Source organism: Schistocerca cancellata, chromosome 4 (assembly GCF_023864275.1).
Source record: "Schistocerca cancellata isolate TAMUIC-IGC-003103 chromosome 4, iqSchCanc2.1, whole genome shotgun sequence".
NCBI lineage: Eukaryota > Metazoa > Arthropoda > Insecta > Orthoptera > Acrididae > Schistocerca > Schistocerca cancellata.
This window is the reverse complement of record NC_064629.1, coordinates 824376188-824400812: the sequence shown is the minus strand read 5'-3', so window position 1 is coordinate 824400812 and position 24625 is coordinate 824376188. Positions and strand designations below refer to the sequence as shown.

At 45.5% G+C, this 24625-nt stretch overlaps 1 protein-coding gene across 2 annotated transcripts in view; it reads right to left on the bottom strand.

Moving 5' to 3' along the window:
* Window positions 1-24625, bottom strand: part of LOC126184859 (MAM and LDL-receptor class A domain-containing protein 1-like) — a 1134981-nt gene that overhangs the window by 419053 nt on the left and 691303 nt on the right. For both annotated transcript variants that reach the window (XM_049927473.1, XM_049927474.1), the window contains exon 3: window positions 1158-1334. In XM_049927473.1, coding sequence (XP_049783430.1) covers window positions 1158-1334 — 177 coding nt within the window. The remainder of the gene's footprint in view (window positions 1-1157; window positions 1335-24625) is intronic.

Sequence of the window (24625 nt, the reverse complement as noted above, 5' to 3'; positions counted from 1 at the left end):
TGTAACGGATCGTGCAGCAACGTCTCGATCCCTGAATCAACAGAAGGGGACGTTTGCAAGACAACAACCATCTGCACGAACAGTTCGACGACGTTTGCAGCAGCATGGACTATCAGCTCGGAGACCATGGCTGCGGTTACCCTTGACACTGCATCACAGACAGAAGCGCCTGCGATGGTGTACTCAACGACGAACTTGGGTGCACGAATGGCAAAACGTCGTTTTTTCGGATGAATCCAGGTTCTGTTTACAGCATCATGATGGTCGCATACGTGTTTGGCGACATCGTGGAGAACGCACATTGGAAGCGTGTGTTCCTCATTGCAATACTGGCGTATCACCCGGCGTGGTGGTATGGGATGCCATTGGTTACACGTCTCGGTCACCTCTTGTTCGGACTGAAGGTACTTTGGACTGCGGACTTTACATTTCAGATGAGTTACGCACCGTGGCTCTACCATCCATTCGATCTCTACGAAACACTACATTTCAGCAGGATAATGCTAGACCGCATCTTGCAGGTCCTGTACGGGCCTTTCTGGATACAGAAAATGTTCGACTGCTGCCCTGGCCAGCACATTCTCCAGACCTCTCACCAATTGAAAAAGTCTGGTCAATGGTGGCGGAGCAACTGGCTCGTCACAATACGCCACTCACTACTCTTGATGAACTGTGGTATGGTGTTGAAGTTGCATGGGCAGCTGTACCTGTACACGCCATCCAAGCTCTGTTTGACTCAATGCCCAGGCGTATCAAGGCCGTTATTACGACCAGAGGTGGTTGTTCTGGGTACTGATTCCTCAGGATCTATGGACCCAAATTGCGTGAAAATGTAATGTCAGTTCTAATATAGTATATTTGTCCAATGAATACCCGTTTATCATCTGTATTTCTTCATGGTATAATTTTAATGGCCAGTAGTGTAGTTGCTTAGCCTGGATTGAGGAAAACCTCTGAAAGTTAGGGAATCCACTGCATTACCTACATATGTGAGAAAACTCTGTAAACGAAAAATAATTTGAAACCTTGCAGATTCCACTGTTAGTTATGTAACAGAACGATGACACGTGAATCATTGTGTAACGTTGATAGCAGGCTGTTGGAAGACTACATAAAAATGAAAGGATTAGTATAAAGAGGTAAGTTAGCAGAAGAACCTCTGCACGTGGGACTTAGCGTGCGCGGCCTCCAGACGCGCCCATTGCAGTAGATCTGAGACGAGGCGCTGGAGCTGAGCGTGTAGCCGGGGTCACACACCAGCGTCGCCACTGCGCCACCCATACTCAGCTGCCACGATCCACTCGTCGGGTCAGGTACTACGTCGCAACCTCTCCCTGTAACAGCAATACACATCTCATTAAAATCCAGAGTAGCTCATGCAAGTGGCGCAGGACAGAGCCTGAAATCATTCACTGGTTCAAAGAGGTGAGCGTTTTAGGAGCACTCGGGACGGAAGCCACATTGCATGTCAAGGAGAGGTACGTTCTGTTGTCGATTAGAGGTCGTCGTGGCATGTGCATGCACATATCCACGTTTGTATGCTCAACTGTTTACCTGATCCATCTACAGCGCAATTAATGTAGCCTCTCACAAAAGACTTATAACTGTCCCTCAGTTCAGGGAACTTTCCTTCTGCAAAGAACTTGGGGCTAATTCTGGACCATCATTACACTATACTAAACAAACAACTGAAGTCTGTAAGAAGGTGGCAGCGTTACTTCATTCACTACAGAACTATAAAAAAGTATGTCCATTATAATTATCCGGGCTGCTATGCCGTGGTCGGTTGATGAATCCTGTGTCAATTCCTATAATCAAGTCCCATTATCAAGTTCTGTAACTTCTAACAACCCTACCAGAACAAAGGTCAAACTTTAATAACAATTTTGGTGTTGCTCACGCTGCTAAATACTGCATTTTCGGGCAACAACAGTCATATTATGTGGCAGGTGTCATTAGAGCACAGTTAATAGTCATATCATGTAATAATGAAAAAACTAGGCACTCATCTTTTTGTGTTTCCCACGCTGGTCTCGTCGTAAAATCATGGCTCAATCGTTGAAAATCTAGATGGTTATGGTTCCAAGCTCGGATGCAAAGAGGCCTAGGTTTTATCCTGCTATATTCAAAAGTTTTGTAGATGCGCTTCACAAACCATTCTTGAAGATTACACTTTTGCAGGACAATGGTGATGTAAAAAAAGCAATCAGCACTCCGAATTTAAGTTACACTTCGTTTTAATTGCAATATCACGTAAACACAAAACATCACTTCACAATACAAAACCTACTTGAAAACATCTTTCTCACAGTCACTGTTAAAGTTCACATTTTATAAGCGGACTACAATACGCGTCTTTCCAACATAACGTCCAAGACTTGACCTTCTCAAGGTCCGACACTCTAAGAAGTCAACAACTAACTAACTATCGCTTACGCGCCCAAAAATCAGAGTTACAAGTACGTCAAAGATCATAGTGACAAAAGAAAGAATACACATAAGAATAATATCATAGCAATATAATCATATCGATGTATCGAAAATGAAATCAAATCTGAATGTTGTCTCATAAATACGTTAACTACTTTACAGAAACACAGTAGCATATTACTGGTATCGAGAGGTTCAGGTGAGCTGCCGTAGTGGTTACGTAATTCAAGTACCATTACAACCTGCAAACTTCTTTATGGAGAAATTCGAAGAACAGGCCTTAGGTACTGCCAGCAAAAAACCAAATGTGTGGTTCCGATACGTGGATGACACGTTTGTGCTGTGGAGACATGGCAGGGAGGAACTAAGCCGGTTCCACGAACATCTGAATAGTATAAACTCGAGAATTCAGTTTACAATGGAGGAGGAGGTAGACGGCAAATTACATTTCCTCGATATGCTTGTTTTTAGAAACGAAAATGGTAGTTTGGGCCACTCAGTATACCGCAAACCCACGCACACGGACCGTTATTTGCACCGCGATTCGAACCACCACCCACAACAGTAGCGGGGTGTTATCAACACGTTAGCGGACAGAGCTAGAAATATTTGTGAACCTGAGTTGCTCGACGCTGAGATGGAACATCTCCACGATGCACTAATGAAGAACGGTTATTCGTCCGCCGAAATAAAACTTGCGTTGAGACAGCCACGCAGAAATCATAGTGACGTACAGGCTACTGCAAAATCTAAGGTTTTCCTGCCGTTTGTTAAAAATGTAACGGAAAGAATAGGGAGGATCTCGACGAAGCGGAATGTTGCCGTAATTTACAAGCCCACCAGGAAGATACAGGAATACATTAAGCCTGCCAAGGACGCTCGCAAACCATTGGAAAAAGCTGGAGTGTATAGGATCCCATGCAGCTGTGGAGATGTTTATTTGGGTACTACTAAAAGAACTGTTTCAAAACGTTTGGAAGAGCACAAGGGCAATTGTAGAAGAGGAGAAACGGAACGATCAGCTGTTGCGGAGCATGCTTTCCAGCCAGGTAACCACCATATTCGTTTCGAGGAGACGCAAGTACTAACGGCCACAAGCGGGTATTACGAAAGGCTCTACAGGGAGGCAATCGAAATCGCCAAACACCCTAATAATTTCAGTCGAAAGGAGGAGGGCGTGAAATTAAATGGTATATGGATGCCGGTGTTGAAGAAGATGTGTACCACCCGTCCACCACTGGGTGATGGCAACGGCGATCGACGGCAGCGGACAGCGGCCAATTGCACTGACGTTTTCAAAACACGTGACGTCACGCCTCGGCGTGGGAGCGCGTGGACACGGAATTTAGCGGCAGTCAGTAGCGAGCCAGTGGGGGTGTTGGACCTTTCATCGAGCTACAGACTCCCTTGACGATGTCCTCCGCAGACGGGGACGAAACGTTGGGAATTGACACAGAATTCATCAACCGACCACGGCATAACAGCCCGGATAATTATAATGGACATGACATTTCCGGCCGTGAAGGTCTACATTTTAGTATAAAAAAGTATTCCATTTCGAGATGAAAAAAAACTTGTAGAGTTACTAATACTCTTCATAGTGATCGTATTTTTCAAGGACTTTCGTATGGGAGCTCGCACCGGCTAGAATTGTCGATACGTTTGTCACGTACACTATATCTACATCTAGACACCGTACGGCGCATGGCGGACGGTAGGTATAAACAGCTCTAAAAAGGATAAAAAAATAGAGCCAAAAATCTAAAAGAAGACCAAAATATAGCTCTATTTAATAATCTAAATTCACCCAACAAATTTAATGGAGGAGTTATTTCCTTTCCTGTTCCACTCGCTAACAGAGCGATGGAGAAGCGGCTGTCTATAAGCCTCTGTACGAGTCCTTATTTCCCTCATATTATCTTTGTGTGTGGTACTTACGTTAAATGTACGTTGGCGGCAGCACGATCGGTCTACAGTCGGCCTTTAATGCCAGTTCTCCGAATTTCATCAATAATTACTCGCTAATAGAGCACCGTTCTCCCTCACGAGATTCTGGTATTAGTTCTCAACAAAGTAAAACCCTCTCCGTACCATTACGTAATACTGCCACGTTCTCTAAATTATTTTCTGTATCAGAAACCTGACTCTGGAATAATTTTCCGCAAAATATGAGAGAAATTAAATTCCCTTCATAATTCAAAAGACAGCTAATAGTCCACCTTCTATAACAAAAGCTCTCTCTTCCTAATACTTTTCTGCAAATCACGCTCGTCAACCTACGCCCCCCTCCCTCCCTACCTTCTCTCACAACTTTTCCCTTCCCATTGGTTACAGAGTTCTCTGTTTAAATTCTGTTCTTTCCTAACATCCCAGCAGCCATTGTCACTGTCATTTCAATCTTCTCTTCTTCGCTTACGAAAACACTAAATATGGCTTCAAATGTGCTAAACTAATCTATACAATTATTAATGTCCTTTGTTATTATTATTATTGATTTCTTATTGTAGTAGTTTTGTGTTAATTTATATTCAAATTCTAACTTTTTTCTTCGTTCTTTATTTGTTGTGTTATCCAGTCCATTGGCTTGGATCCACTCCCCCAGGTAATCTATCAACTCTTTTAATTTTTCCATAGTTTGTTTTCATAAACTTTTCTATTAGGACACAAGCAACGTATGGATCAGAGTGTCTAACACTGAATAAGAAAGGCGAATTAAGAGAACTAGAAAAAAGAGATAGAAAAATACTAAGAAAAATTCTAGGTCCTGAGAAAAACAAGGAAAATAGGTGGATTAAAAGGAGATATGAAGACTTATACAAAAATACAGAAAAGATCACAGAAGAGACCGCTAAAATTTCATGGATATTTAAAAAGAATGGAAGGAACACGGATTACAAAGAAAAAAAACTATAGGATGGATAGAAGCAGTAAGGAAAGACGCCAACAAAATAGGTGTTACAGAAGAAATAATACATGGCAGGAATCACTTCAGGCTGCTGATGGAAAACCCAAACTATGAAGAAGATGAGCCAAAACCCCGACCCAGGAGAGTGTGGATAGATGAGCAGAGACGAGCAGTTGGCGATAAAAAAAATTATTATTATCATTATCAATGTTTTATAACATATTTGGCGTGTATTGTTCCAGGTTAAATTTAAGAAAGGGACTTAAGCTTATAATATGTTTAGGCTAAGTAAGCTATAAGCAAAAAAGGAAATAAAATATCTTTCACAACTCTGTTTCTTTGCGTCAGGGCATTTACTTCAGATATACGATCAGCATACTTCAACATATAAAACAAACTGATTACCACAAAACTCACTTCAGAACTTCCACTCAAGCGCGGAAACACACACACACACACACACACACACACACACACACACATACATACATACATACACACACACACACACACATACACACACACACACACACACACACACACACACACACGAACTGCGATCATTATACAGGGTGTTTGAGGAGGAATGGTCAACATGAGGAATACCACATTTGAACCAGAAAAGTCTGGTAAACATGGAATTTAAAATGCATAACTTAAGGCTTTTGAACACTTCAAATTCGTTACTGTGAAACACGTTTCCTCTGCTGAACAAGTGCCCATAGCTCTTAAGGTATGCATTTTAGAGCCCATGTTTATTTGACATGTTTGCTTAGAATGGTCGTACCTATCATATCCCTGAATATTGATCATTCCTCCTGGGACACTCTATATACATATTAGAAACTTCAGTGCATCGCCGCGTGTTTCTGTCCGCTCGTTAACGCTGGCCAATCTCAGGAACTACTAAGGGATTTTCATTCGATTTCAATTGCAGATGAGTGATTCACAAAGAAGGTTTGTGTATATCACTGCATATCACAAACAAGCCCTCTGGCCATAGATAGTTACTACTAACCATGTGCAGCTCGGCGGGTTGCTGGTAATTATAGAATGTTTCACAATTCCTATTACAGGCTTGTAGGTGATGTAGAAGAAACTTACGAGATAAAACTTTGGTAAGAAATCATGGACAGAGATGTACCATGTTGAGTTTGGATATAAAATAAGTATCAAGATCGGATTACTTATAAATCTCATGGTACATAATGGCAGAGCTGCACAACGCATGTATAGAGAACATTTTGTCGACCGCCTCAGTCGATCTCATATCATTTTCGTATGAGCACAACAATGGCTGCAAGATTGGTTCAAATGGCTCTGAGCACTATGGGACTTAACATCTTAGGTCATCAGTCCCCTAGAACTTAGAACTACTTAACCCTAACTAACCTAAGGACATCACACACATTCATGCCCGAGGCAGGATTCGAACCTGCGACCGTAGGAGTCCCGCGGTTCCGGACTGCAGCGTTTAGAACCGCAAGACCACCGCGGCCGGCAATGGCAGCAAGAAACTGGTACGTTTTCCGCCAGGTTGGCTGACTGCGGTGCTTCGTAGACGGGTACCAGGATATGTCGACATTGTATACAAAAGCATGCATCGCAAATACACCTTGAGCAACGACCAGCTGGGTCGCTATGTGGACCAGCTCCTGTATAGCACACAGGTCAGAGCTCATTGTCTCTTTTATTTGCAGATTGTGAAGTGACTGATTTGATAGTGATCCAGTCCTCAAACTTCGTCCATACAATACAAATGGTTTAAATGGCTCTGAGCACAATGGGACTTGACATCTGAGGTCATCAGTCCCCTAGAACTTAGAACTACTTAAACCTAACTAACCTAAGGGCACCACACACATCCATGCCCGAGGCAGGTTCCAGACTGAAGTGCCTAGAACCACTCGGCTACACCGGCCGGCCATACAATACATTTGTGGACATTGCTTCCTTATCGAAACTTTATCTACTAATCCCCCCTATAACCACTAGAAATCTGTAAGAGGAATTGTGAAATATTTTGCATATGGAGTGGGCAAAACGAAACTGCACCGGAAAATCGGCATGCACCGTAAGACAGGCAACTCAACTTTCATCATCTGCGTGCAGACGATGCAAGTTGTGCTGCCTATCTTAAGGCGCATGAAATACACTCCACGACAGTATTTAAGGATCACTTCTTCGAAACCCCTTAATTTTCTCCCATTGCGACGCATAAGTTTGAAATTTGGCTCTTTTGTGTCTAAAACATTCCTCTGTATTGCTGCCAAAGCGAGGCAGCCTGCGACGTAGCCATCGTGTTCGACGACGCTTCTGACATCAAGATGTCGACATATGCGAGAGAGAGGCCAGAACTCTGAAGTACATGTGGCGTGTAAAGTGGGTTAATGATGTCGCATTGGCACCGAATTACACCAAAATTCTGTCCAACGCCACCGTGGACGTGCCAGATGAAGTGAAGGCCGTTATAGCCCCTCTTAGCATCATTTCATCCCTTCTTAAAAACGACTCAATGATGGAGATCAGATCCGCGACGTCACGCGGTTTTCATATGAGTTGTCGAGGCAAACATTTCAGACGCACCATCCCTAAGAACCGACACGAAAATACCTCAGGGGATGACATAAAAAGCAATGTCGAAGATACAGATTTACATCGTTTTGAGTGTGGGCCAGCAGCAGGTGCCTGGACCCTCGTACAGAAGATTGTGGCTTTCTACCTCCGAGTACCCCAAAATCACGTTTTTCCTTCCACGATGATACATCCTGACACGACCTCAAAAATGGTTCAAATGGCTCTGAGCACTATCGGACTTAACTTCTAAGGTCATCAGTCCCCTAGGAATTAGAACTAATTAAACCTAGCCAACCTAAGGACATCACAAACATCCATGCCTGACACAGGATTCGAGCCTGCGACCGTAGCGGTCGCGCGGTTGCAGGCTATAGCGCCTAGAACTGCTCGGCTACTCTGGCCAACTGACACGACCTCATTTCCAGCGTCTAAGTGGCACGCCATCACATGGATCAGTGGCATGGCTATCAACTACCTCTTCCGGGACGACATTGTCGATCCGGCGGTCTTCTGGACACGCCTCCAAGTACACCACCATACCCTTCGCCGACATCGACACTATCGGGCCACTTTGACGAACTACACTCCTGGAAATGGAAAAAAGAACACATTGACACCGGTGTGTCAGACCCACCATACTTGCTCCGGACACTGCGAGAGGGCTGTACAAGCAATGATCACATGCACGGCACAGCGGACACACCAGGAACCGAGGTGTTGGCCGTCGAATGGCGCTAGCTGCGCAGCATTTGTGCACCGCCGCCGTCAGTGTCAGCCAGTTTGCCATGGCATACGGAGCTCCATCGCAGTCTTTAACACTGGTAGCATGCCGTGACAGCGTGGACGTGAACCGTATGTGCAGTTGACGGACTTTGAGCGAGGGCGTATAGTGGGCATGCGGGAGGCCGGGTGGACGTACCGCCGAATTGCTCAACACGTGGGGCGTGAGGTCTCCACAGTACATCGATGTTGTCGCCAGTGGTCGGCGGAAGGTGCACGTGCCCGTCGACCTGGGACCGGACCGCAGCGACGCACGGATGCACGCCAAGACCGTAGGATCCTACGCAGTGCCGTAGGGGACCGCACCGCCACTTCCCAGAAAATTAGGGACACTGTTGCTCCTGGGGTATCGGCGAGGACCATTCGCAACCGTCTCCATGAAGCTGGGCTACGGTCCCGCACACCGTTAGGCCGTCTTCCGCTCACGCCCCAACATCGTGCAGCCCGCCTCCAATGGTGTCGCGACAGGCGTGAATGGAGGGACGAATGGAGACGTGTCGTCTCAGCGATGAGAGTCGCTTCTGCCTTGGTGCCAATGATGGTCGTATGCGTGTTTGGCGCCGTGCAGGTGAGCGCCACAATCAGGACTGCATACGACCGAGGCACACTGGGCCAACACCCGGCATCATGGTGTGGGGAGCGATCTCCTACACTGGCCGTACACCACTGGTGATCGTCGAGGGGACACTGAATAGTGCACGGTACATCCAAACCGTTATCGAACCCATCGTTCTACCATTCCTAGACCGGCAAGGGAACTTGCTGTTCCAACAGGACAATGCACGTCCGCATGTATCCCGTGCCACCCAACGTGCTCTAGAAGGTGTAAGTCAACTACCCTGGCCAGCAAGATCTCCGGATCTGTCCCCCATTGAGCATGTTTGGGACTGGATGAAGCGTCGTCTCACGCGGTCTGCACGTCCAGCACGAACACTGGTCCAACTGAGGCGCCAGGTGGAAATGGCATGGCAAGCCGTTCCACAGGACTACATCCAGCATCTCTACGATCGTCTCCATGGGAGAATAGCAGCCTGCATTGCTGCGAAAGGTGGATATACACTGTACTAGTGCCGACATTGTTCATGCTCTGTTGCCTGTGTCTATGTGCCTGTGGTTCTGTCAGTGTGATCATGTGATGTAACTGACCCCAGGTATGTGTCAATATAGTTTCCCCTTCCTGGGACAATGAATTCACGGTGTTCTTATTTCAATTTCCAGGAGTGTATTTACAGAGTATTTTCGCATTCCCGCCTCGGAGCTGGAATCTCAACAAAACGTGCCAGCCAAGACTGGATGATCCCACGTCCCCCTTCTAATGATCAGTGACAGAATGGACGTTGTTCTGACGGCGCGCCAAAGTGGAACATGGTGCAGCAAGTATTCCTAATTTCTTTCACTTCTCTTTTCTCTTTATCTTCTGATTTTTTTCCTTACACATGTTTATCCTATTCATGCATTGCTCTGTATCTGCAGCCTATTTGTTTTTTTCTTCGTGTGCTCCCCCATAATACAAAACAAAAAAGAATTAGGTTGCTGCAGATGCTGAGACGGTATACTTATTTTCGCTTAAAAAAAAAGGAAGGATGTTGAGAATATGTACTTGTTTATGTTTTATGTTAAAAAAAAGTCCGTAGAGCACTTACCCGTATAAAGCAAAGGTACCGAGTTCGAGACTCCGCCCGAGACACAGTTTTACTCTGTCCGGAAGTTTCATGACAGCGCAGATTTCATTCTGAGTTGCAGCTGCTTGCTAGCCCTTTGCTGTCAGCAGCGCAGCCCACGCAACCGACGTGCCGCGACTCTGGTGGTGCTCTGACCTCATGAGCTGTAACCACGATTGACTTCTTCTTCTGGTGGGGATATTTATTACATCATGACCCTTTTCCTTGGGACGTTGATTTCCACACACGTAGGCAACCACGGCGCACCCCCGAAGCCAATTTTTTCCCTGCAGGTGCCTAATACTATTTCGTAGCTTTTCTTTTTAAAAGCAGATTTCTAAAATTCTCAATAAATTTGGGCAGACAGCACCGAGGGTATTGCCGAGCTGGGGCGCCTTAGTGTGTCGCTTTGCAGTTTGATCCACACATAGGTCAATGTCACAGCATCTGTGATCACGCCACAATGAAATGGGAGCACTGAAAAAGCCTAAGCATCTTTGCTGATGCTTCGGCTCATATTCATATTTTGTTGAATGAGTTTGAACGGTCCATAGTGTTTTCACGCTGTACAGAAGAGAAAAAACAGCGGTAGCACTGCACTCCAGAGGGCCGAGATCACGTTCAGTGTAGTTACAGCCCTGTGATGTCCATCAAGAAGGGTAAATTCGCTCAAGAGTTGTCAAATGGTTTAAATGGCTCTGAGCACTATGGGACTTAACATCTGACGTCATCGGTCCCCTAGAACTTACAACTACTAACTAACCTAAGGACATCACACACATCCATGCTCGAGTCAGGATTCGACCCTGCGACCGTAGCAGTCGCACGGTTCCGGACTGAAGCGCCTAGAGCCGCTCGGCCACCACGGCCGGCAAGAGTTGTCAGCAGTGTCAAAGATTGTCAAGAACACTTCCTATTGCTCATCGCACTGCGAACTGTCGTTTTAGACCGCGAAATATGTGGGAATCAACGTCCCAAGCAAAGGGGTGAGTTCATTGGCGCTCTTTATGACACCCCCTGAGGCCTTTTGGTGCCGTTGGTGCGTCTGAAATGTTTTCCTCGACTACTAATACGAGAACCGTGTGAAATCAACGCTGAGTGTCGTGGTTCTGACCTCCGTTGTAGAGGCATCAAAAGAAGGGTTGCAATGTGAGTAAGAGAGGCTGTGACGACCTTCCCAACGTGTGATATGTCCGCGAAGGTGTTGTGCAGAATTGTGGTGAAATTTGCTTCCGATGTGACGTCATTAATCCACTGTACACGTCACATGAATTTCTGAACTCTGGCCTTATTTCCGCATGTGTCGAAACCTTGATGTCTGAAGAATTGTCGAGTCCGAGGGCGACGTCGCGGGCTGACTCGCTTATGCAGCATTACAGAGGAAGGTTGTAGCCTCCTGTGAGACAAATTTTGAACTTATGCATCGAAATGTGAGACAATTACGTGGTTCTGAAAAAGTGATACTTTAATTCTGTTGCGCAGTTTACTTTCTTGCCCATTTATTTTGTCCACCCTGCAAATAAGGCTTTTCTGTTTATACATACTCATGCATGTAACATACCTGTTGCATGAACCAGGAAATAATGGCTGAAGAATCAATGCGCAAATGACCTGACCTTAAACCCACGACATCTAAAAACATTTTACAATTCAAGTGAAAGGTGTGCGATCCGAATAAGTGAGTCCAACTGAACGTTGTGTTTCCATGGGACGTTCCATGGATTATTCTCCCACGAAAATCTTGGGTACGAAGAGATCTTTCTGGGATTCAGTTATTAAGGGATACGTGGAAATACATTTGTGGAAGATCTTCTTAATCGTGATGGTGGCTTTCAACTTGGGTAATCAAGGAACCTGGTGTGTCCTTAATTTTCCCAAAAAAAGGAAAGTTAATTTTATTGTTTCCAACTGTGAATTTTAACTCCGTTGGCCAGCAATTCGGCAAACGGCGTGCAGTATCACGAATATGTATGTACCTGCGTGCTTTAGAAGGAGCAGGATTTGACAGATGGCGCTAAACTCAACAGAGGTAGTTCGTGCAGTCATGATCTATGAGCATGCGCCACCCCCTCAATCCCTGGCATAAATTTAGCGGCGTGTGTCAGCAATCTTCAGTGTGAGACTCACGTGAAGATCACTGCCTCGTAGTTAGCCGAAATACAATGGCTAAATGTCGATGCCATCCGGATGCAATCTCATGGAATATTCACTATACTTGGAAAACATCAAGAAGAACAGTTTTTATATGTAATTTTACACTATTTTGCGACGTATTCTCGCTCAGTGTACCTCATACAGTTTACCTCGCTCTTTCGGACTTCTTACGCCATTACGAAGTATTAATGTCTCTGTGTCTCGGGTGAATATTTCGTCGGTAAAGGATGACATCATGTGTGCTGTGAGTGCTGATAAATGTAAAACAGTCTACCTCGTTAGTCACTTATTTATTTCACCAAATAAATAAGTGACTAACGCAGTAACTTGTTTTATTTACATCTGTGGTTTGGTATACTGACAACGGCTACCAGCTGTTTTAACGTAATGTACCGCAAGTTTTGACCCCAACTTTTTATTTGGGACTATACTGTCTAGTGCTGACGTATATTGCATCATTAATTTAATTTTGCACGTATAATGATGCATAACGTACACACTATGTAACAGCTGAGAACCACATCATAGGAACAGCGTCTTTTGCTACGTAAATTTACATACAAGATGTTTCAGATAGATTGGTTGAAATGGCTCTGAGCACCATGGGACTTAACATCTGAGGTCATCAGTCCTCTAGAACTTTTAACTACTTAAACCTAACTAACCTAAGAACATCACACACATCCATGCCCGAGGCAGGATTCGAAACTGTGACCGTAGCAGTCACGCGGTTCCAGACTGAAGCGCCTAGAACCGCTCGGCCGCCGCGGCCGGCGTTTCAGACAGGTATTTCTGTAAGACGTTATGACAGATCATATAGTTTTCAAATTTTTGCCCCTCTCAAGCCACTCTGATATCAATTTGAAAACAAATCCTTTTTAAATGCTGTAGTAACCCTCTAGTCAGAGTGTAATTCACAATGGTGAGTTCTCTAGCTGGAGAGATAACTATGGAATAACCGTTTCAAGGCCATTTTCCGACAGGTTAATGTGTCCTATAACTGCATTGCCAGCTTGAAAGAAAATTGAGTGATCGAATTATCAGTTTTCTTCAATGTAACTGCCTGGTCCTTTTTATCTTAAATACACTGTAAATTGCTCTCCGGCACTCTGGAGCTAAAGAAACTGTAAAACCTTAAAGCACTTGAGGTAAAAGTTCCTTCAGAAAGGCCACCACCGACTTTCTTCCCCTTTCCCTCGGTGTCGGTGGGACATTAAATTTCCAGCTTCCTTCTTTCTCCTTCAGGTACTCAACCTTTATCCTCGACATCGAGGTCGCTGCATACAGGAACACCAACGATATTACGTTTCCTGGCGTTGGTTCGTAAAACATCGAAATCAGTACGCTCCATTTTCAGGCATTAATCTGATAATCCGAGACACTTCCATGAGCAAAATGCATCATAAGAGCTTACCTCTTTTCCCACGGAAATAACAGTTCCACACATACGTTACGTAACTTTTTTTGACGACGCGAAGTTGGAGCTCCCTAATTAGACAGGACAGGGTGCACCGAAAACACACAATCGACACGGAGCGCTTAATTAACAAGGTGATGGGGAGCCACTGCTAAAATGGTGCGGACAACCTAGTAAATAATGAAGAAACGTCTAAACATTATTAGCTACCCTTTAAGCAGGTTTACGGACTCGTAAAAGGAAGGAAGGAAGATTGAGATGGTGCCAAGGATGGAGAAGCAAATAAGCCATGTCCTTTCAGAAGAACCATCCTGGCAACTGCCTGGAGCGATTTAGGGAAATCGCGGAAAACCTAAATCTGGCTGGTCGGACGCAGGTTTGAAACACCGTCCTCCCGAATGCGAGTCCAGTGTGATATTCACTGTGCGGATTCGTATTTCTTTTTTTTATATCTCCGCCAAGCTGCTGCGTAGGAATGGAGACATTTGAGCATCCACCAGACAGTGACCTCTCTGGCCCGCTAAGCCCTGTAAATTTGGCAGCATAGCAATCAGCACGCTTCAATAACGAAAACACCAAGAACCTGCCCCACAATCAGCACTGGTGGCTTACAGTCAGTTGATCAGACCTGCTGCATGGTCAACAGCATAGCAGAAAAATAGAGCCTCTTATTTCCTAGAAGAGAAGAAACATCAAGAGGAAAGAGCTTCTACGAAGAACAGCGTTACGTAAAGTTCATGAAAAGACAAACGTGCAGACTGAAGGAGCAACGCAACAGTGTTACGCTTTCACTGTATATTGGATGAGGGACAGATCAGTAAAGGAGCTCGCAGCGCAGCCGAAAATATCCCGTTCGGCTCCCAGATGAGTACACTGGTATAAAAGACGAGTATGTTATTCACTTTACTCTGTTAAAATCCAAACAGATACACATGCTAACAGTAGGAATTCATATATTTTCGAGAATATACTGGGCAACTCAAAATGAACGTAGGAATTATAAACAGCTGTAGCTATTTAATGAATAGCGATACAGAAAAAAGACTTACAGAGATCAAAGTGGGGAAAATATTCCGACAAAGATAAAATCAAGCACCTTCATATTTTGTCAACATTCGCAGATGACATAGGCAGTTTCAAGAAACGTGATCAGCAACAAACGTTGGATTAATCTGCCTTTCGTGTGAACGTAGTCAATCGAAATCGACGTAAGAAGCCACTATGGAGCAACAAATACCACAGACTACGATTTGGCGGGTTTTTGACATGAAACAGAGTATGAAACATTAGATAATTCAAACGTTACTGCACCTGAAACAGGAATACTATCACAATTGTACGAATTACGCTACAGCAGTGGTGAAGCCATGGAGAAAGAAACATTTGCTGCATCTCAGTTTTAGTGATGAAGCAACCTTATCACTAAGTGGTAAGGTTAATCGACGCAACACTTGAATATGGAGTACAGAAAAGCCATCGTGTGTAACTGAGAATCCGAGTGCCTCACTGAATTATTTATTTATTTATTTAGCGTATGTCAATGCACATAATTTTAAACTTCTTACAAAGATACACATAAAAAACACAATAAAATGTGCTATATAAGAAGTATAAAACATACAGATAGAGGGCAATACAATTAAATACAAACAAAGATTATATATGGTCAATACTGTTAAATGCAAACATCTAAATTATGTATAAAGTCTTTTGCAGCGTCTGTTGCCATCAGAAAATCACTGAACTTGCCACTGTATGCTCTTCTGTCTCACTCTTGGACGATGTGGCGGATGGTCTGTCTGTTGGCTCCGCAGTACCAGTTGGGAGTTGGTCTTTTTCCCCATCTGTAAAGAGTATTTGCACATCTTCCGTGATTTGTGCGTATTCTGTTAAGGAATGTCCATATTTTAGGTGTTAGTTCATATCCGGGCGGTCTCTCAGTGATGCAGGGGAGGGCTTGACAATTTTCAGGGTACACCTCTTGCCATTGTTCCCTCCAGGGCTTTATTGCATTAACGTTTACACTTTGCAATTCCTTGGCTGTAATCATTGTTGGATGTCTAGACCGAAGTCTGTTTCTTTCCAGGCCAGACATATCGCGGCGTATAGGGAGCTGGGCATTGTTCATTATCTTCCTATATTCCCGGAGAAGAGCGTTCTTCAGACGTAAGTCCGCAGGTGGTATGTCGCTCAGAATTGGCAGCCAATGTGTTGGGGTTGATCTCATGGCCACGCGGGATTAGTCGAGCGGTCTCAGGCGCTGCAGTCATGGACTGTGCGGCTGATCCCGGCGGAGATTCGAGTCCTCCATCGGGCATGGGTGTGTGTGTTTGTCCTTAGGATAATTTGGGTTAAGTAGTGTGCAAGCTTAGTGACTGATGACCTTAGCAGTTAAGTCCCAAAAGATTTCACAAACTTTTTTTGGATCTCATGGTTCCGCTGTCAATTCGCATCGTGCTATTCCGCTACAAGTCGATTTTTTTTTTTAACACTGTTCCTCCAAACCGGAGTGCAGTACTCCGCGGCCGAGTAGGCCAGTCCGAGTGCCGACGTGTGTAGCATGTCAGCCGAGGGGCCCCAAGTAGTGCCGCACAGCTTCTGGATAATATTATTCCTCGTATTTAGTTTGGCTGCAGTATTTGCCACATGTCGTTTATAAGTGAGCGCTCTGTCCAAAGTGACTCCAAGGTACTTTGGATGCTCATTAGATCGGAGCCGATTTCCCTCGAGACGAACATCAAGTTGTTTGCTTGCTAATTTATTACTGAGATGGAAACATATAGTTTCGGTTTTTGTAGGATTGGGCTGTAATATCCATTTACGAAATTATGTACATATGTCTCCAAGTCAGATGTTAAGGTTATTTCCATAACCTCGAAGTTCTTGTGTTGTGTTGCCAAAACCCAATCGTCTGCGTACCCAAACTTCCTGGAAGATGTGGATGGCATATCGGCAATATGCAAGCTGAACAACAGTGGAGCCAACACGGAGCCCTGCGGTAGGCCGTTATTCAGGGTTCTTTGGACGCTTATCTGTTCCCCTATTACTACTTGGAATGTACTGGCAGCAAGCATGGCATCTATAAGTCTGGTAGTTCTCAGGCGAGGGATTGCTTGCATGAATTTGTACACTAGGCCGTCTCCAGACAGTGTCGTAGGCAGCAGACAGATCAATGAAAACAGCTGATGTTTTTAATTTTCTTTGGTACTCAGCCTCTATGTACGTAGTTAGTGACATGACCTGGTCTGTACAGCTGCGCTCAGGGCGGAACCCCGCTTGCTTCACGGGAACTGACTCCAGAATTTTGGTGGAAATGTGGTTATAGAGAAGTCTTTCCAGAAATTTATAGACGGAGCTCAATAATGCGACTGGGCGGTAGCTCCTTGGTTCGATACTCGGCTCAGTAGAAACTCCGGATGGACTCAATCAAATCCAGGTGCTTTTCCGAATTTTACGTCTTTGAGAGCGCTCGTTATGTCTTCTTCCGAGAATGGACGGGAAAATTCCGTTTGGTCATCGCAGAGAGATTTTAATGTTGTGAGCTCACGCTTAATCTGAGATGTGTGAGCTCTGTCTCGCAGAGTTTTAGAGGTTGATACTATATGGGAGGCAATCTTGTTTAAATGTATCGGTGTTTCTTTGTGGACGCTCTTATTGCCATCATTTAGTTTTCTTAAAAGGGACCATGGCTTTCTACTAGCCGTTTTGAAGTCTAGTTCTTGAACGGTTTCCATCCATCGTTCTCGTCGAGCCGCATCAAGCTTGTTTAGTAGGTCGCCAGCCATTTCCTGGTCGTTGCTCTTGAGGAATGCCTGGTATTGATTTTCACATTAATTGTTCTATCCTGCGATGTATTGTTTACGTTATCCTCTAGGTATTGCCTTTTTTGCGGAGCTTATAACCGCTCCAACAAACCTCTTGTAGTTCTTTAGGAGGTATCTATCCCAGGCACATATACAGGTTGTTAGAAAAAATTTCCCAGTTGATTTCTGGAAATTCCACCGCGGGTGAGGAAAAGAAGTAACCAGGGGAATAGTTATTCCAATCTCTATGAGAGCGGGTCGATGTTGGCTGTGTGAGAAGTCTGGTAAGATATTACAGGAGATTCTCGGCAGTATGTTTTCCTTGTCTGTGGTCACGAAGCATAGGTCCGGGTTATATCCTCGTCTCCACGCTGCCGAATACAATGAATCTCTATCCTTTGCGTCAAATACGAAGTACATATTATTTTCATCCGCCCAGTTTGCAAGTGCATCACCACTGTCGTCATTCACTTTGTATTTCCATTGGGTGTGATGACTGTTGTAGTCACCTACATAGACAGATGGATGTTGCAGTAGTGGTAGGAATAGTGGAGGCCATGAGACTGCAGGAGGTTTATATGTGTTACTTATGGTATATCCTTCGATTTGAATAACCCCTTCGTGTATGTTGTTATGGTAGATGTTGGATGCAATTGAACATTTTCGATATTGGATCTCATATAAGTTGCCACACCATAAGCATGGTGGTATGTGGCACCAGCTAAGTCATAGACGTATATTTTTCCTCTTTTTCTTAATTGTTCCTCGTTCTCCGTGTGTGTTTCCTGAATGGCAGCGACGACAATGTCGTTTTCGTTTAGAATCTTTTGCAAGACACCACTCTTTGCCCTGCTTATTCCTTCTATATTCAGCTGGCAAATCCTGAGGCGACGTCCAAGTTTTCTTGTCAACTGGCCATGAGAATGACCAATGGGTTTCTTCTGTGCCATTTCGATTAGGATGTGCTATTAAATAGCAAGGAGATCAATATGATTGCCTGGCTGCCATTTAGCGCTAGTTCATTTAGTTCACTGAAACTTAATGTGTTCTGTGCAAAGCCAGCACAAATATTGTACAGTCCATTTTCCTTCATTGAGCCAAGTTTTTCAAGAAACATTTACCTGAACGTGCTTGAGAAGTAGCTGATGCCACAGTTTTAGACAGATTCCACTGATTACGTCTTTTGGAGCAAAAATACGTGCGAAGTATCTAATATTTTTAACCTGGAAATATATATACACTCCTGGAAATGGAAAAAAGAACACATTGACACCGGTGTGTCAGACCCACCATACTTGCTCCGGACACTGCGAGAGGGCTGTACAAGCAATGATCACACGCAAGGCACAGCGGACACACCAGGAACCGCGGTGTTGGCCGTCGAATGGCGCTAGCTGCGCAGCATTTGTGCACCGCCGCCGTCAGTGTCAGCCAGTTTGCCGTGGCATACGGAGCTCCATCGCAGCCTTTAACACTGGTAGCATGCCGCGACAGCGTGGACGTGAACCGTATGTGCAGTTGACGGACTTTGAGCGAGGGCGTATAGTGGGCATGCGGGAGGCCGGGTGGACGTACCGCCGAATTGCTCAACACGTGGGGCGTGAGGTCTCCACAGTACATCGATGTTGTCGCCAGTGGTCGGCGGAAGGTGCACGTGCCCGTCGACCTGGGACCGGACCGCAGCGACGCACGGATGCACGCCAAGACCGTAGGATCCTACGCAGTGCCGTAGGGGACCGCACCGCCACTTCCCAGCAAATTAGGGACACTGTTGCTCCTGGGGTATCGGCGAGGACCATTCGCAACCGTCTCCATGAAGCTGGGCTACGGTCCCGCACACCGTTAGGCCGTTTTCCGCTCACGCCCCAACATCGTGCAGCCCGCCTCCAGTGGTGTCGCGACAGGCGTGAATGGAGGGACGAATGGAGACGTGTCGTCTTCAGCGATGAGAGTCGCTTCTGCCTTGGTGCTAATGATGGTCGTATGCGTGTTTGGCGCCGTGCAGGTGAGCGCCACAATTAGGACTGCATACGACCGAGGCACACAGGGCCAACACCCGCATCATGGTGTGGGGAGCGATCTCCTACACTGTCCGTACACCACTGGTGATCGTCGAGGGGACACTGAATAGTGCACGGTACATCCAAACCGTCATCGAACCCATCGTTCTACCATTCCTAGACCGGCAAGGGAACTTGCTGTTCCAACAGGACAATGCACGTCCGCATGTATCCCGTGCCACCCAACGTGCTCTAGAAGGTGTAAGTCAACTACCCTGGCCAGCAAGATCTCCGGATCTGTCCCCCATTGAGCATGTTTGGGACTGGATGAAGCGTCGTCTCACGCGGTCTGCACGTCCAGCACGAACGCTGGTCCAACTGAGGCGCCAGGTGGAAATGGCATGGCAAGCCGTTCCACAGGACTACATCCAGCATCTCTACGATCGTCTCCATGGGAGAATAGCAGCCTGCATTGCTGCGAAAGGTGGATATACACTGTACTAGTGCCGACATTGTGCATGCTCTGTTGCCTGTGTCTATGTGCCTGTGGTTCTGTCAGTGTGATCATGTGATGTATCTGACCCTAGGAATGTGTCAATAAAGTTTCCGCTTCCTGGGACAATGAATTCACGGTGTTCTTATTTCAATTTCCAGGAGTGTATATTCTAATTAGTATTTAAAAAAATTTATACAAATTGGAAGTACTGTTATACCTATTGTATGATGTATACCAAACATAATTTCTGCATGTATAGCAACTGTCACTAACGGCTGTGGATATTTACGTAAAAAATTTCCTATGATGACTCCATAAAGTTATATATAAACCATATAATCGCGTATTATTACGTGACGATTACGAAATATTATCATTCACATCCGCCAGAGTACATTACGTATAACCTCTTCATTCCCGAGCAAATATGAAAAATGCAGGAGAGCTACATTTGTGTTAATTACTTTGTGTTGACGCTAGTTAATAGTGAACGAAACTAAAAACTTTATTTTGAAATAATAGTGAAGTTTTTGTAGATGGTATCATACACTATTGGCCATTAATATTGCTACACCACGAAGATGACGTGCTACAGACGCGAAATTTAACCGACAGGAAGAAGATGCTGTGATATGCAAATGATTAGCTTTTCAGAGCATTCACACAAGATTGGCGCCGGTGGCGACACCTACAACGTGCTGACATGAGGAAAGTTTCCAACCGATTTCTCATACACAAACAGCAGTTGACCGGTGTTGCCTGGTGAAACGTTGTTGTGATGCCTCGTGTAAGCAGGGGAAATGCGTAACATAACGTTTCCGACTTTGATAAAGGTCGGATTGTAGCCTGTCGCGATTTCGGTTTATCGTATCGCGACATTGCTGCTCGCGTTGGTCGAGATCCAATGACTGTTAGCAGAATATGGAATCGGTGGGTTCAGGAGGGTAACACAGAACGCCGTGCTGGATACCAACGGCCTCGTATCACCAGCAGTCGAGATGACAGGCATCTTATCCGCATGGCTGTAACGGATCGTGCAGCCACGTCTCGATCCCTGAGTCAGCAAATGGGGACGTTTGCAAGACAATAACCATCTGCACGAACAGTTCGACGACGTTGGAGCAGCATGGACTATCAGCTCGGAGACCATGGCCTCGGTTACCCTTGACGCTGCATGACAGACAGGAGCGCCTGCGATGGTATATTGAACGACGAACCTGGGTGCACGAATGTCAAAACGTCATTTTTTCGGATGAATCCAGGTTCAGTTTACAGCATCATGATGGTCGCATCCGTGTTGGGCGACATCGCGGTGAACGCACATTGGAAGGGGGTATTGGCCGGTGTGGCCGAGCGGTTCTGGGCGCTACAGTCTGGAACCGCGCGACCGCGACAGTCGCAGGTTGGAGTCCTGCCTCGGGCATGGATGTGTGCCATGTCCTTAGGTTGGTTTGGTTTAAGTAGTTTTACGTTCTAGGGGACTGATGACCTCAGATGTTAAGTCCCATAGTGCTCAGAGCCATTTGAACCATGATCACCATGCACAGGTACACAGGCCGCACAACGGGTTGGTATAGTCTGGATCAGATGGTCGAGCAGCTGCTGGACTATAGCCTCCCATTCTTGCAACAGTGCCTGTCGGAGCTCCTGAAGTGTCCTAGTGTTTCGAAGACGTGCAGCGACACGTCGACCAAGAGCATCCCAGAAGAGCTCGATGGGGTTTAGGTCAGGAGAACAGGCAGGCCACTCCATTCGCCTGATATCTTCTGTTCCAAGGTACTCCTCAACGATGGCAGCACGGTGGGGCCGTGCGTTACCAGGAGGGAGGTGGGACCCACTGCACCCCTGAAAAGGCGGACATACTGGTGCAAAATGACGTCCCGATACACCTGACCTTTCGAAGACATGCAGGGGTGTACGTGCACCAATTGTAATCCCATCCCATACCATCAAACTACGAACTCCATACAGGTCCCTTTCAAGAACATTAAGGCGTTGGTATCTGGCTCCTTGTGCACGCCAGATGAAAACCCAGAGAGAATCACTTTTCAGACTATACCTGGACTCGTCCGTGAACATAACCTGGAACCACTGTTCCAATGATCATGTACTGTGTTCTTGACACCAGGCTTTACGGGCTCTATTGTGACCAGGGGTCAGTGGAATGCACCTTGCAGATCTTCGGGCGAATGAACCATGTCTGTACAGTCGTTTGTAGATTGTGTGTCTGGAGACAACTGTTCCAGTGGCTGTGGTAAGTTCCTGAGCGAAGCTACCTGCAGTATTCCGTGGCCGTCTGTGGGCACTGATGGTGAGATATTGGTCTTCTTGTGGTGTTGTACACTGTGGACGTCCCGTGCTATAGCGCCTGGACACGTTTCCTGTCTGCCAGAATCGTTGCTATAATCTTGAGATCACACTTTGTGGCACACGGAGGGCCGGTGCTATGACCTGCTGTGTTTGACCAGCCTCCAGTCGCCCTAGTATTATACTCTCATAACGTCATAAATATGTGTTCTCTGAGCCATTTTCAACACACAGTCACCATTAGAACGTCTGAAAACGTCTGCACACTTACTCGCTGCACCATACTCTGACACGCACCAACACACCTCTGCATATGTGGGCTGCTACCAGCGCAACTGTGCGACGACCGCAGGTCAAATGCACCGCATGGTCATACCCCGAGATGATTTAAGCTCGCAAACCGCCCACCAGAGCGTTGGTTCACCATGTATCAGCATTATCCTTAATTTATGAGCATGAATGTAGTAGAAGACAATAATTCTTTTAATAACACACTTATTTTTCTCATTTGTATGCTTCCAGATCTTGTTCCTCTGCCGCATTTGAGCAAGAGGCACAGTTTCCTCTTCTGATGCACTTTCTTCATTTTGATCTCTTTTCATGAAGGAGTCACCTTTATCCTCAGATTAATCAAACTGTATACCAGACTCTCTCGATTAACCCTTTATCGGTCAAGCCTGGTAATCAAGTATACACACACACACACACACACACACACACACACACACACACACACTTATATATACCTGACGTGTAAAAGTAGGCACCGAGTTCCGAGGTATCATATGTTCATAGGTGAGACCAAAGACTTTAAACTTACGAATATCTCCTAATTTTAATTTGTTGTTTACTGTTAACTGACGGATTTCTGTACAGTTTTGATAAAGTTCTGAAGCATGTAAAAGCCAGCGGCCTTGCCGCAAGGGAAACAACGGTTCCCGTCAGATCACTGAAGTTAAGCGGTATCGGGCTTGGTTAGCACTTGGATGGGTAACCGTCCAGGTGTGCTGAGCGCCTTTGGCAAGCGTTGTGCATTCAGCCCTTGTGAAACCGAATGAGGAGTTACTTGATTGAAAACAGCGGCTCCAGTCACGAAAGGCTGACAACGTCCAGGAGAGGGGTGTACTGACCAAGTGCTCCTCCGTATCCACAATCAGCGACGCCTGTAGGCTGAGGATGAGACGGTGGTTGGCCGATACCGTTGGGTCTTCCGAGTCCTGTTCGGACGGAGTTAGTTTTGAATGTGAAAATGCATTTCATTAGAAAAAGATATGCTGCAGAGTTGCAGAGGCCTCTTTTTCAGTTAGTGCTCGGCAGAAGAACTAACAAATAAGCTGCCGCAAAAATTCAGCTGCGTACGCACCTGAGAAAAAAATAAAACTTAGAGGTATGTGTGATACTTCTTGACTGAAGAGGAAAAGGCTCCTCACATTACAATGAATTGAAAAATCACGTACACATCAAACACTACTAAATTCACTGTAAATAGTGTACATAGGAAATACGCATCTTTTGTAATACAGATACTACTGATTATAGGCAACCCGCGAAAGTAGTCAGGTAAAATAAAAACTACCAACAAGTAGCTGATGTCAGACAATTAATCACTAATCTGACTGATTTTCAATTTTTTTTCCTTTATTGTTATTTAAACACCTTTACATAAGGTGGACTGGCAGCAGCATACTACGCTGCTCTTCAGCCACAAGTTTGACAATGAAAATACAAAGAAGAAACATAAGATACTGAACAAAGTGGCGGGCAAAAAACAGTAGATACAGAAACAAATAACACGAAGCCGTTCACACTCGACGAAAAACACACTAAAAAACTGTCGGGACTGCTCACAAACACTGACAGCGGTACAGGTGAACGCTGGAGCGTAACGGCGAAGAACACTAAACCACAAGCACGATGGCACACACACGAGAAACTGATGGCGATGATCTCCAGCGCCCGAATGTTCACTTAATGCGTGCGAGTCTTGGGACCTGCCGAAAGGGGAAGGAGGGGGTGGGGTGGGGGAGAGGGGAGAACAAAGCTGCCAATGGCAGAGGAGATGGTAGGAGGAAAGGAGGTATGGGGGAGTGGGGAG